General features: G+C 45.7%; 1 protein-coding gene across 2 annotated transcripts in view; it reads left to right on the top strand.

Annotated features, from left to right (window-relative positions):
- Nucleotides 1–4,126, top strand: part of LOC117048693 (solute carrier family 45 member 3-like) — a 43,302-nt gene extending 39,176 nt beyond the window's left edge. For both annotated transcript variants that reach the window (XM_033152845.1, XM_033152844.1), the window contains exons 4-5: nt 582–847; nt 3,084–4,126. In XM_033152845.1, the coding sequence (XP_033008736.1) occupies nt 582–847; nt 3,084–3,518 (701 nt within the window). In that variant the 3' untranslated portion in view covers nt 3,519–4,126. The remainder of the gene's footprint in view (nt 1–581; nt 848–3,083) is intronic.
- The last annotated feature ends 9,753 nt before the right edge of the window (nt 4,127–13,879 follow it).

Genomic DNA, 13,879 nt, shown 5'->3' with positions numbered 1-13,879 from the left:
GGCCCTTCCATAGCTACTGAAGCATATTTCGTTTTTTAATGCATTCATATTGTTATCCTGCCCCCACCTCTTACTTGTGAAATGAGAACTTCTATACTGGAACAGTTAAGAAACACTTCTTAAAAATTGATAAGACAGAAAGCTGACCTAGCATTCAATGTAATGAATCCAAATAAGAACTCTGGCCAATAACTCTTTGGCAATAAGAACTCCAACTTCTTTTACGATTACATTATGGCCAAATGGTCTGAAACTTTTGCGTATTCCGCAGATGAAAAAGAGAAAATATTTGGTTCCTTACCTTCTCTCACAAATGATACTTCTACCAAATTCAATAATGACTGGAACACCTTTCTTAACATTTCAAAGAGACTAACCAGATATAACTTACATGCTAGACTGATGGCTGATTACACTAAGGCCCAGAAAAAATGGCCAGAGTTCTTATTTGGATTCATTACAGTGTATTTGACCTAGCATTCAAAGCATTGCAGCTATTTGCCTTTATGAACCTGGTTATCTTGTTCATCTGGCCCCTGGTTCTTCTCCATTTCACCCAATGTACAAACGTCTCTTCTCAGGGATTCGAATGGGTAGCCTGGGCCTCTTTCTCCAGTGCATAATCTCCATCATCTTCTCGACAATCATGGACCGGATGGTGAAGCAGTTTGGGACACGAATGGTCTACCTAGCCAGTGTGGCCTTATTCCCGTTGATGGCCATCATCATGTGCTTCTCTCAGAGTGTTGTCATCGTCACTGTTTCTGCCGCCCTGACAGGTTTCCCTTTCTCAGTGCTGCAGATCTTGCCGTACACACTGGCATCGCTTTATCATCATGAAAAACAGGTGGGGATGTGTATGTGTGTGTGAGAGAGAGAGAAAGTCCAGAGAGTCTTGACCAAAGTGGTTTTAATGGGGCATAACAACTGTTTGATTCATGTCTCTGAGCCATTTACATCTTGGGGTAGATCAGCCTTCGTGAGCTCCCATTGTTCAGTCCCAGCTGCTGCCCACCTAGCAGTTCGAAAGCACGTCACAGTGCAAGTAGATAAATAGGTACTGCTCTGGCGAGAAGGTAAACGACGTTTCCGTGCGCTGCTCTGGTTCACCAGAAGTGGCTTAGTCATGCTAGCCACATGACCCAGAAACTGTCTGCGGACAAACGCCAGCTCCCTCAGCCTATAGAGCGAGATGAGCACCGCAACCCCAGAGTCGTCCGCGACTGGACCTAATGGTCAGGGGTACCTTTACCTTTTAGTGGTAGCAAAGATTGAATAATCCGTTGGTTTTTAAAGCAGGAGTGGGGAACATTTGGCCCTCCAGATGTTTCTGAGCTCCTACTTCCGTCAGCCCTAGCAACCAAGGACAATGGTCAGGGATGATGGCAGCTTCCTTTTATAGCCAGATTCTCATTGTCCTTGATGGGGTGCTTCCAGCCTGGGCATCAAACATGGCCCTCTATTTCTATTTATCAGGACCTTGGGATTCTCACTTGCCAAAACCCCCTCCCCAGGCAACACCATCATTGGTCTTGCTCTGTGCCCTCTTAATGGGCTTTTGCCTGTCTAGAAGGTCACCCTGGGCTGTGATATGGGATAATGACTCTTGCTTGCTTAAATGGAGGAGTGTGTATACAGTCGTACCTCGGAAGTCGAACAGAATCCATTCGACTTCCAAAACGTTCGGGAACCAAGGCACGGCTTCTGCGACAGACATTTGGGTTCCAAAGAATGTTCACAAACCGGAACAATCACTTCCGGGTTTGCTGTGTTTGGGAGCCAAAATGTTCGTCTCGCAAGGTGTTCCACTTTTAAGGTATGACTGTATGTGGAAATCTCTGAATTTTGTGCTGACAGGATGTTTACTTAGCTCTGCGTTGGATGCAAGCCATAATCCAGTGTTTTAATAAATCTAAGTGTGTTACACTCTCACTATAACCGTGTTATACAGTTGTTACAATGCTTACATGTCACTGTATTACCTAATTGTCATGCTATTAAGTGATGTAATTACAGTATCGCATCTTGTTCAGGTTGTGCTGGAGGCAGATGTCCTTCTCTTTACTCTTGGGAGGCTGTTACTGCTCTCTAAGCTTCTTTCTCCTTTGACTGTTCTCAACCCTTTGTGTCTATTTCCTTTGTTTGTTTCTGCTTTGCCTCTTTTCCCAAGTGAGTTGTTCAGTCGTTCAGTCGTGTCCGACTCTTCGTGACCCCATGGACCAGAGCATGCCAGGCACGCCTATCCTTCACTGCCTCCCGCAGTTTGGCCAAACTCGTTAGTAGCTTCGAGAATACTGTCCAACCATCTCATCCTCTGTCGTCCCCTTCTCCTTGTGCCCTCCATAACAACTGCTAGCCCAGTGTTGTGAGAGCCTTCAGACTGAACATCTCTGAAGTGTCATGCTCACAAGCCGTGTCAGATACTACACTTGATCTTAGCCAAAGGGCCAAGTAGTGATACAAGCCGTGTCAGTCAGTTGCATTTCACGCACTCCGTTGAATCATGCTGAAAATACCATTGAGCAAGGAACACTATCATTTTTTTCTAACTGTTTGACTTCAGGTAGCACCTGTTTGATGCAGTTGGTGAAACACTCTTAAAAGACACCGTTCCCCCTCCCTCTGTTCTCCAAATGGTTATGGATCTATTTGGACTTTGGAGTTGGTCTTAGCTAGGGAAAGATTATATTGTCCCTTACTCCTTGCTATAAGTCCTTGTCCCTACAGACAGATGCTGCTCACCAACTCAGCCACCGTCTTCTATAGTCTGGGTCGTCTTCAATTTCTGCTAATGATGTGTCCAAAGAGGAGAAGCACATTGTTGCTGCTGCTGCAGCAGCCACAAAAGTGCTGCCTTCTACAAGGTGTTGCTCTGTACACTCACTAGCCCTGTTCTAACTTCCCAGCCCTTAAACGGGTTGTATTTTCCATGTGTTTGGAACTGAGGTGAACTCCCATTTCCATCAAGCACTGGTCATTTTCTGCCTAGTTTGTAGCAAATTTCACATTCTGTTGCTCCCAATGTTTTTGTAGGGTTGCAATATAGCATCTTACCCTCCCCCTTTCCCCCCTGTCTATTTCAGATATACTTGCCCAAATATAAAAGTAAAGAAGAAGATGCAGCTCAGCTGGAGAAGAAACACGGCTTCCTCAAGAGCCACCTTCCTGGACAAAAAGTGACCTACCAGAATGGACACGGCGGAAGCCTTTTCTCCCCGCCTGTTGCAGGATCTGCTCTGTGCGTCAGCTCGCCCTGTGAGGTCTCTCTCATCATGATGGTGGGAGACTCGGACACTGCAGCAGCAGCAAGCAGAGGCATCTGTTCAGACTTGGCCATCCTGGACAGTGCATTCCTCCTTTCTCAGGTCATTCCCTCCCTCCTCATGGGCTCCCTTGTCCAGTTCACACAGTCGGTTACCGCTTACATGGCATCAGCTACTGGCTTTGGGCTCGTGGCCATTTATTTTGCAACCAAAGTGATCTTCGACAAAAGTGACATGGCCAAGTACTCTGTGTAGGATGGGGAAAGGCTGCTGAGGGAATTTCGCACATTGAAACGGGTCAATCAAGAAGATTCAAGTGGTGCACATTGCGGCCTCTTTCTCCCTGCCAGGTTGTGCTGTAATGAGACATGTGCAAAAGAAAAGAAAGAAAAAGAAACCTGGCTCCCTCTGGTTGAAGGAAAAGCAGTACTAGGCTGATCTCAGGGTATCTAATGAAAGGGAGTCTGGTATACTGTTGTCTGTTTCTCCCTAATGCCTTCATTGAAGTGCCTCTGCACAGAAGCCCACAACAGACGCTTGCGGGTGTGAAAAGGAAAATGCCATCCTTTCTACAACAGGGTACTTGCTCCGATAGCTTTCTCACATGGCGTGGCGGGATGGTGACACAGTGCAGGGAGGGACCAAAGCTGTAATTAACCTCACTTCTTAAGCCCCTGCTCACACCATTGCAAATGGGGAGGGGGTGGGGGCTGAGCTGCATTTGCTGGACTCTGTCACCAGTGCTGTGTGGCCTGCCAGCCCCAACCCCATGCTGTCTGAAGCAAGGGAGCCTGCTTGGCACAGACGTGGACACAATTGCCCTCACAAGCCAATAGGACTTCAGTTAGGCCTTTAATACATTGCTGTTGCTTGGTCTTTGTGCGGGAATACTGAGTCGTCATGCCCATCTAACATTTTGGGTATTGGTGTGAACTGGGGGGGGGGATTTGTGAAGGAGATTGTGAATGGGCACATCTGTAGAAACAACCCCCCGCATAGTAGCTGTTCCAGATGTGCTGCAGGTCGGAACCCAAGATCAAGGTGGTATAAATAAACTGAGCAGGGCTCCGTAGGAGGGGGCTTGTTTAGCAGAGGATGCTGCGGTTGAGCTGGCAGCAAGTCTGCAGTGGCGTGACGGAAATGAAAACCTTGGTCATCATCCGATACTTTCCCCTGTGTATGCCCCAAATAGAGCTTGCTGTTTGTGCAAACAGAGAGGCTCGCATAAACTTAGGTTGAAGAACATGCTCCTCTGGGGGACCTGGCTTTAAGTACTGACTGGCGCAAACACATTACACTACCTTCCACTGTGCAGTCCTGAAAAAAGAGGCCTAGTGTGCCAGCAAGGTTGAAAAAATATAAATCTTGCTCCTGTTAAGGTGGTGATGTGGCCAGCCTGGTTGTGCTAAAGGGCTCTGTGTTGTTGTTTTTTAAAGCACACCACCCAACTGTGTTTTTGTATACCACAAGGCAGGCTCCAGGCAGAGGTTTTTTTCCCAGTGTGTGATCCAGTATTTCTACCACCCAGATAGTGTAGAGGGTCTCCCTCGGCTGAGCAAGCTCCTCTCTTTTAAAACATATTCTGTAGCTGTTGTCGCTGCTGCAAAGCAGTTTTCAATGAGCCATGTAGCTTGAGGCTGTTTGCAGAGCACCACGCAGTGCAGCCAGCTGTAACTTAAGAGAGCGTGGAAACTGCACATCCAGTACAGAAAAAGTTCAGGGAACGTAAAACTGTGTGATTGATTGAGAAGCCAAACCCCTATCCCCCAAAGTAAGATACCCTGTCTATTGGATTCAGGAAAATTTGAATGAAAAAAAGTTGCTGCAACTATCTCAGGACCAAACTTGATATGATGTTAATTATGTGAATTCAATTAAGGTGTGCTTTGTGGGGGATGGAGTGGGTGGGATTTTGTTACTAGCAGCCTCAAAGAAGCCTGTACAGTCTCTGGAAGGACCACTGTCTGGTGTGGTCCTAACAAAAATTACCCCTCTAAAGCTCCTTATTTGTATGTCAGTGGAAACCTCTACTAGTGCCACAGGGAGCCTCTACTGGCACCAAAAACAAATTTCTAGAACAGGAGAAAAGCATCCTGTTCTCCCAGTTGTCTACCAGATGCCCACAGGAAGCCTGAAAACAGGACTTGAGCACAGTAGCACTCTTTCCTTATACTAGCCACCCCTGGGAGTTGTAGTTCAGGGCCAAAGTTCTCCGCAACTTGGGCAGGGAGAGGCTTTGACACACTCTTCTCCAGTCCTGGATAACCCCATCTGTCTGAGTTAAGTGTGTGGTGGTCTTCACCTGCATCCAGCTGCTCTACGTAGGAGCGTGTCGACCAGAGCGAAGGGGACATTTTCTTTAATTTGCCTCTTCCACATTCTTACTCAGCCTATGGACTCACCTAGTTGCTCTTGGCCTTGGCCTAACATAAAGAAACGGAGCAGCAGTTCTCACCAGTGGCTGAGGGCAGTTCCTGCTCAGGGTTTGGGAGGATGGGAAGGTTTGTCTTACAAGCAGCAACCCTCCCAACACCTGTGACACCTCTCCTCTCCCAGCTATTCTACAAACCCTCTAGAGGATCCTCGTTGATAGCTTAGGAACCCAGCATCTAGGTCAGGAATTTTCAGTCTTTTGAAATAAAGGACCCACCTTAAGCCTTAATGCGCAACGGAGGACCCACTCCTTAACATTTTCCCATTGCATTTGGTTCTGCTGCTCTCGTGACCCAACTTAATTCAGGCTGTGACCCAGGAGGGAGTCCCAACTCAACAGCTGAAGACTAGGAAGTCTAGGAAATGTGAGTGGTGCTAGCCAGGAAGCAGGTATAGAGGACAAGTGCAAGCTGGGAAGTGGGAGAGGCTCCACTCCATCTCCAGTGTTAGGGGGAGGGGTGTGTATGTGTGTGTAAGATGTGCACACAGCACTGTCTGGTGCACCCCTTCTAAGAAGAATGGCATGCTGTTACTGGGCAAGTAAGGGCGACGACTGTGCTTGGAAACTGGCATGAGTACAAATTGGAATAAATCAGATCAAAGTTTCCTCCTGGGGAATTGCGCATTATGGGTGTGGTCCGAGTGACGGTTACAGATTACTATGTAGAAAAAAGTGTGAAGCTGTTGGTCCTCAAGGACACTGGCATCTGCAGCTAACAAGAAGCGAGCAAAGTTAAGGGCTTGAGGGATGAGGGATGTGGGGACCATAAGGGCTGAGTTGAATCTCCCAAGTAGAGCTTGTTGCCCAAAACCTAAGCTTGAGCCAAAATGATACCTAAAAGCAGAGTCTTGCACTCTTCAGCACTTGCAAGTATATCAGATATGGGGACTAGAGAAATGTCACTTGTGCCTGTATTCTGCAATATGAAACTTTGAAGCTGTGTGCCATCCTCTTTGAGCCTCTTCAGTTTCCTGTTTCCTGGAAGCAATGAAATTTCTGTGGTTGCGCAGCTGGAAAAGAATATGTTGAAACTTAAATCTGCCCAGGCTGCTGCTTTCTACCTTTTTTTTGTCTTAATTTGAGAGGGAAGAGAATGTTGCTGCTTCTAACCCTGCCCCAAGATGGATTAGAAGAATTTTACAGTTGGAAAGGACGCTGCCTAGTCCAACACTGTCCAGTGCAGGAATCTTGCACTGCTGCATCCCTGGCAGAAGGTTGCCCAGTCTCTGCTTAAACGCCTCCTGTGAGGGAGACCATTCTACCTCCCAGTCTGTTCTGGGCATCCACCAGCTCCAGTGATCGGCAGTGTTATATTCGGCAACCACCCACGAACCTTCATCCCCTAGCAAATAGCCAGCTCTAAATAAGCACAGTTGTTAGGAACGCTCTCTTTTTACACTTGATATGGATCACTGAAGAATCCATCCATCCATTGGGCAATGGATGGACACATCCCTACTATTGCTGTATGGCCAGCGTTAGCTCAGATACATATGGGGTCCATTTTGCAAGCTTTCTTAGAGATCAGTTGGGTGGCAAGTTCTGACTCCTATGTTACTGATGTGCTTCATCTGTCCTCCCCTCCCCACCCTTCAGCTTTATTTAAAGGGAATTTATTATCATTGTTTGGGCCAGTGATTGGATGGTGCCTTTACTTCTCGATAAGAGATTCCTTTGGATCATTTGTTTTGGGGGAATGTATCTCCAATTCTGTGTCTTGCAAAGCACTGTCTACAAACAAATTTGTGATTCTATTTATTTAGGGAAGTAAATATTTTGTACAGTTTATGTGCAGGGGGTATTAAAGTCTATTAAGGAGTGGAAACCTTTAAGCAAAGTGTATGTGTTTGTTTCTTAAATTAACAGATGTCGAGTTCTTTTTTTTTAATTATTAAAAACAATTTGTATACCGCTTAACTACAATGTCTCTAAGCAGTATACAAGAAATAAAATACAAAAAGGGTGAAAATCAGATAAAACTATAAAATCTGACTTTAGCCAAAATGCCTGCTGGCAGAACAAAACAAAACAAAACAACAAAAATCAGTAGACACTGGAGGACCTCAACTGGAAGAGAGCTTCACAAATTTGGGTCCATGTGGTGGATACAAGCCATGCACCCTAGTCATTGGGGACCACTAACAGTGACTCCCCCAAAGACCTCAGTGATCAGGCAGGGATATAAGGGATTATGTGGTCCTTGAGGCACCCTGGACCCAAGTTGTTAAGGACCTTATAAATTCATACAAGGATATTGAACCTGACCTAGTAGCATATGGGCAACCAGTGCAAGCTTTTGAACACTGCTGGCAATAGTCTTTCCCCATCAATAGTTTACCTGCAGCATTTGGCACCAATTAGAGCCTCTGGACCAGGCCCAAGAGTAGACCCTCATAGAGCACATGACCATAATCAAGTCTCGAGTTACTAATGCGTGAATCACTGTGGCCGCACTACCCCTTTCCAAGAATGGCTGTAGTTGATGCACAAACTGTAGGTGGTAAAAGGCACTAGAATGGACCCAGGAGCTTCCCGGAAATCTAAGCCTGTTATTTCAGTGGGAGTGCAACCCCATTCAGAACAGACTAATACCCTTGGTGGAAAGAATGGGCCTACCACTGCTTTGTAGAACTGCTGTGGATAATTCTAGATTACACACACACACATACACACACACACACACACACAGAGAGAGAGAGAGAGAGAGAGAGAGAGAGAATGGGTGGGGAACCTTCTGTCTGCATTCTTCTTTGCACAGCTTTTGGGGGTGGGGTCCACATGCCAGGGGTAGTGCAGCCAGAGCTGAAAGTGGGTGGAGACAGACATGACTCTTCCATTTTGTGCTGTAGGTTACATTCCAGCCGTACACATCCATGCATAAGAAATGGAAGAAGGGAAATCGCGAAGAAAGAGTGTACATGAGTAGCCAACAGTTGCAGGGTGAAGGTCAGGTGGGCTGAAGCTCAGAATGAGAGAGGTTAAAAATGAGATTACAGGCTTATTCAGCTATGTTCGAAGCAAGACCAAGAATGTGCAAGTAGTAGGTCCTCTGCATGGAGAAGGAGAAATGCTATTGGGTGACAGAGACGGCAGAACTGCGCAACGTCTATTTGACCCCTTCACCCAAAAGGAAAGCAGTGCCCATGCTCATGATAACAGAAACTATGCAAGGAGGGAGGTGAAGCCCAAGTTAGAAAAAGAGGGAGTATGAGAACACCTAGATACTTTAAACGAATCCAGATTTCAAGGGCCTGGTGAGCTGCACCCAAGGGTACTGAAGGAGCTTGCAGATGTAATCTCAGATCTTTGAGAATTACTGGAGAACAGGTGAGCTCCCTGGGGACTGTTCTACCCATCTTCAAAAAAAAAGGGGGGGGGGAGATCCAGGTAACTACCAACTTATAGCTTGATGTCAATACCAGGAAGGGTCCTAGAACAGATAATTAAACAGTTGGTCTTTAATCACTTAGAAAAGGATGCTGTGATTACTAAGCCCCAGCATGTGTTTCCTCCAAAATAAGCCATGACAGACAGCTCTACAATTCTATGATTCTACAATCCTTCATCCAGGTAAGTAGGAGAACTACACAGTTCAAAGATGCATTCCAGCCAGGCAAAGATGCTCAAGGAAGTCACTGAGCAGGGGCAGTGAAAGGTGTGGCCTACAGAGAAAAGGAATGGTCTAGTAAAGGTAAAGGTAAAGTACCCCTGACTGTTAGGTCCAGTCACGGACAACTCTGGGGTTGCGGCGCTCGTCTCCTTCTGTAGGCTGGGGGAGCTGGCGTTTGTCCGCAGACAGCTTCTGGGTCATGTGGCCAGCATGACTAAGCCACTTCTGGTGAACCAGAGCAGCGCACAGAAACGTTGATTACCTTCCCGCCGGAGTGGTACCTGTTTATCTACTTGCACTTTGATGTGCTTTCGAACTGCTAGGTTGGCAGGAGCAGGGACTGAGCAACGGGAGCTCACCCCATCGCGGGGATTCAAACTGCCGACCTTCTGATCGGCAAGCCCTAGGCTCAGTGGTTTAAATTACAGCGCCACCTGCGTCCCTTTGGACTAGACACAGTGGTCAGCAAACTTTTTCAGCCATGGGCCGGTCCACTGTCCCTCAGACCTTGTGGGGGACCGGACTATATTTTGAAAAAAAATATGAACGAATTCCTATGCCCCGCAAATAACCCAGAGATGCATTTTAAATAAAAGGACACATTTTACTCATGTAAAAACACGCTGATTCCTGGACCACATTTAGAAGGTGATTGGGCCGCATCCGGCCCCCGGGCCTTAGTTTGGGGACCCCTGGACTAGAAAATGGCCTAGAGAGAGCCACAAATCTGGCCCACATGCCAGAGGCTCCTCACCACTGGCATAAACACACGCATGTGAAAAACTGAGCTCAGTATTTTCTTTGCTAAAGCTTCTATACGGAATTCTATCAGCAGGCTTCCCAGAGAACTACATTGGGGTGGGGGGTGGGGGTGAGGGTGGCAGATTTTAATTTTACCCACCACTGAATATTCATGCCTGGGGGTGTGTGGAACCACCCACTGATTGCTGCCTGTCATGCAGCTGTTGGCACAAGGTCAGAAAGCCAAAAGTGTACACAAACAGATCAAGACAATAGGAAGTAGAAGATACCAAAACACGTTTGCCTCAATAAAATAACCTTTGGCCTCTCTTATGAATACCCAGAATTTGCTCAGGCAAGGATGGTGAATTGTTTTTCTTCCTGAGATTTTATATTAACCTAATTTCTACTGCAACGCTGAATTAAGAAAGAAGTTGCAGGATCATCCTTTGAGGCTATTTCTGAATTTGCAAGTATAAAATCATAGAATGGTAGAGTTGGATGGAACTGAGGGTCATCTAGGTTCAACTCCCTGCAATGCAGGAAGCTCAACTAAAGCACCCATGACAGATGGCCACCCAACTGCTTAAAAACCTCCAAGGAAAGAGAGCCCACAATCTCCTGAGGGAGTCCGTTCCATTGCTGAACATCTCTTGCTGTCAGAAAGTTCTTCCTGATGTTTAGTCAGTCTCCTTTCTTTCTTGTAACTTGAATCCATTGGTTCAAGTTCTACACTTGAAAATAAGATTGTTCCATGCGACAGCCCTTTAGATATCTCAAGGTGACTATCAGATCTGCTCTCAGTCTCTGTTTTTCCAGGCTAAACATACCCAGCTCCCTCAACTGTTCCTCATAAGGCTTGGTTTCCAGACCCTTGTTCATCTTGGTGGCCTTCCTCTGCAAAGGATCTGGTTGCAAAAATAAAGGCTTTATGAACAGAAATCTGACCAACACTTATCTAGTATGGTAACCCTAGGCCCCAGCACTGATAAATATTGAAGACAATGGGAATAGGGGATGTAGTACCAGATATAATATAGAGTAGTAGAGATGAGTATGTGCAAAGGGTTCTGCTTTAACAGGTAATGTCGCACTTAAAACTTTTTTAAAGGTCTTAATAGTATTGTATGCCAATGAGCATAAAGAAAATGTACATCCCCCCCAGGTGATGCTGTCACTAATAAGCTCTTAGCTGCCTGTATGCTGGGAGTGTAGCATTTATCTTGTCAAAAGCTGAGCATATCTTCAAAGCCATTAAAGAAATTAGTGGAACAACAACAAACCATTGGCTGAGGAGTGGCTTAAAGTGTGGAATGCTATGCTGTTGAATAAACTAACAGTAGTAATTAGATATAAATTAGGGGGAAATCTCAGCTATAAATGATGATTTTGAGAAATGGAAGGAGGAACTACTTTAGGGCATGCTTCCATTTATTTAAGCATTTAAAAAGGAGGAACAGCCCAAGAGCCCTGCCTGAGAAATTTGGCAACCGACCCATTGATACAGGCCCATGCAACCTTAGGCTTGGAAATAAATCTGGTTTGTTTCCACTGCTTCGGTTGCAGACCAACTTCCTTTGGCAACAGGTACCTGTTGGGGAAAGTGGTACAGTGAGGGCTGAACCTTCAGGCTGAAGTCCAGTGTCCCACAGTCTAGCTCTCCCCCCTCACATTAGTACCCAGTGTGGCAGATTATGGGGGTAGCAGCAAACAAGTCCTATGTCAGCACCTAGACCCAAGTGGGCATATTTTTAAAATATATTTTGTAGACAGGAGGTGACCAGCCAGTTATGTACATTTACTATGTTTACTATATGTTTTTTATAGTATTTCTAGTTTAAAATATATATTGGATATTGGCCAACAGAGTAGTTCCTTGAACCAGTCACAGTATCTCAGCCTAACCTACCCCACAGGGTTGTTGTGATGATGAACTGGGGAAGAGGATGACTCTACTATATTCAGCCAGGAGCTCTGGCCAGCTTCAGTGCTGGTGGCCTTGCTTTTTTAACTAAGGTGTTTTTGACTTTTCAACTCATCAAAAACTGAGGCTGATACACATCCTGTCCAGTAGGTGGTGCTATAAGATGTTGTAAAATCTAGAAAGCAGCACCGTGGTTAGGATTTTACTTTAACTGAAGTCCCTTTATTTTGTGGATTTCAGCTAGTCCTCTGGTTACTGTCAGTGCATCAGTCCCTTCTATGTATACCTGAAGGAGCGTCTCCACCCCCATCGTTCTACCCGGACACTGAGGTCCAGCGCTGAGGGCCTTCTGGCGGTTCCCTCGCTGCGAGAAGCCAAGTTACAGGGAACCAGGCAGAGGGCCTTCTCGGTAGTGGCACCCGCCCTGTGGAACACCCTCCCACCAGATGTCAAAGAGAAAACCAACTACCAGACTTTTAGGAGACATCTGAACCAGGCAGAGGGCCTTCTCGGTAGTGGCACCTTCCCTGTGGAACACCCTCCCACCAGATGTCAAAGAGAAAACCAACTACCAGACTTTTAGGAGACATCTGAAAGCAGCCCTGTTTAGGGAAGCTTTTAATGTTTAATATATTATTGCATTTTAATATTCTGTTGGAAGCCGCCCACAGTGACTAGGGAAACCCAGCCAGATGGGCGGGGTTTAAAGAAATTATTATTATTATTATTATTATTATTATTATTATTATTATTATTATTATTAAACTTTTGGTCACTAATCTCAGTTTAGTGATCCAGCAATTCCCACTCTGGAAAAAGCTGCTGCCAGCTTGTTAAACCTGTGATGGAGTCTTTGCTCACCAATGTGATCCTCCCCTTGTTTCTCTAACATACAAGAATAATCATAGGTTTCTCTCGGTCTAGGTAAGCCGCTACACCACTTTTTGATTATTCTGGATGGTTGGTAATTAATTAATTACTTTAACAGATTCATATGCCACTCTTCAAAGCTTCAAGGGCAACTAATAATAAAATATAACAACAGCAAACTTGGTTCTCTTTGTGGGTCCTTAGGCAGCAGCATCAGTACACAAGATAAAAATAGCTGCAGACTCAGGAACATCCCAAGGTTTCCAGAACTACAAAAAAACACCTTCCTGAGCAGGAGTGGGGAACTGTGGTCCTCAAGATGTTGCCAGATTCTTAGCACAGCTAAACAGCCAATACCTTTTTTCCAGGGAACTATGGGAACTGTAGCTCTCTCGGGGGGGGGGAAAGGTCTCCTAACAGCTCTCAGCACCCTTAACAAACTACAGTTCCCAGGATTCTTTGAGGGAAACCAGTACTGTTTAAAGTGGTATGATACTGCTTTAAACGTTGTAGTGCAAATGGGGCACCAGAGAAGTTTTTTCTTCCATATTGACAAGACATGTTGCCAGGCTGGCAGCCTTGAAATAACGGAAGTTTTTAAGCCCTCTTCAAGGTATCCGCCTTTGTTTATCTCTTCCCCAGCATTCCCACACATCATGGCTGAGCATCACAGAAAAGTTGTACTCTGCAGAGGGCAATGCCTGTGGTTTTGCTAAGAAAGATGGAGTTGCTAGTTCTCCAAGTTGCAGATTGGCAGGGACAAATTCAACAGGTGCATCTCCAGGATGGCAAAAGGGGCAGCCCTAGGAATTATTTGTGTCGTACAGCTATTCACCATGTGAATTTGATACATTAAACCGAGAATCAGCCCCATGCTACATGATTACATGCTGTGAAACCTACAGCCATCGAATCACAGTACTGTAGAGTTGGAAGGGACTCCATCTAGTCCAAGCCCCTGCCATATAGGGCAGGTGAGAAACTTTCAAAGTAATAATAATTCCACATTAATGTTTACTATTGAAATCTTCTTAATT

This window comes from Lacerta agilis, chromosome 6 (genome assembly GCF_009819535.1).
Source record: "Lacerta agilis isolate rLacAgi1 chromosome 6, rLacAgi1.pri, whole genome shotgun sequence".
Taxonomy (NCBI): Eukaryota; Metazoa; Chordata; class Lepidosauria; order Squamata; family Lacertidae; genus Lacerta; species Lacerta agilis.
Note: the sequence above shows the minus strand (reverse complement) of the source record. Positions and strands in the feature narration are given on the sequence as shown.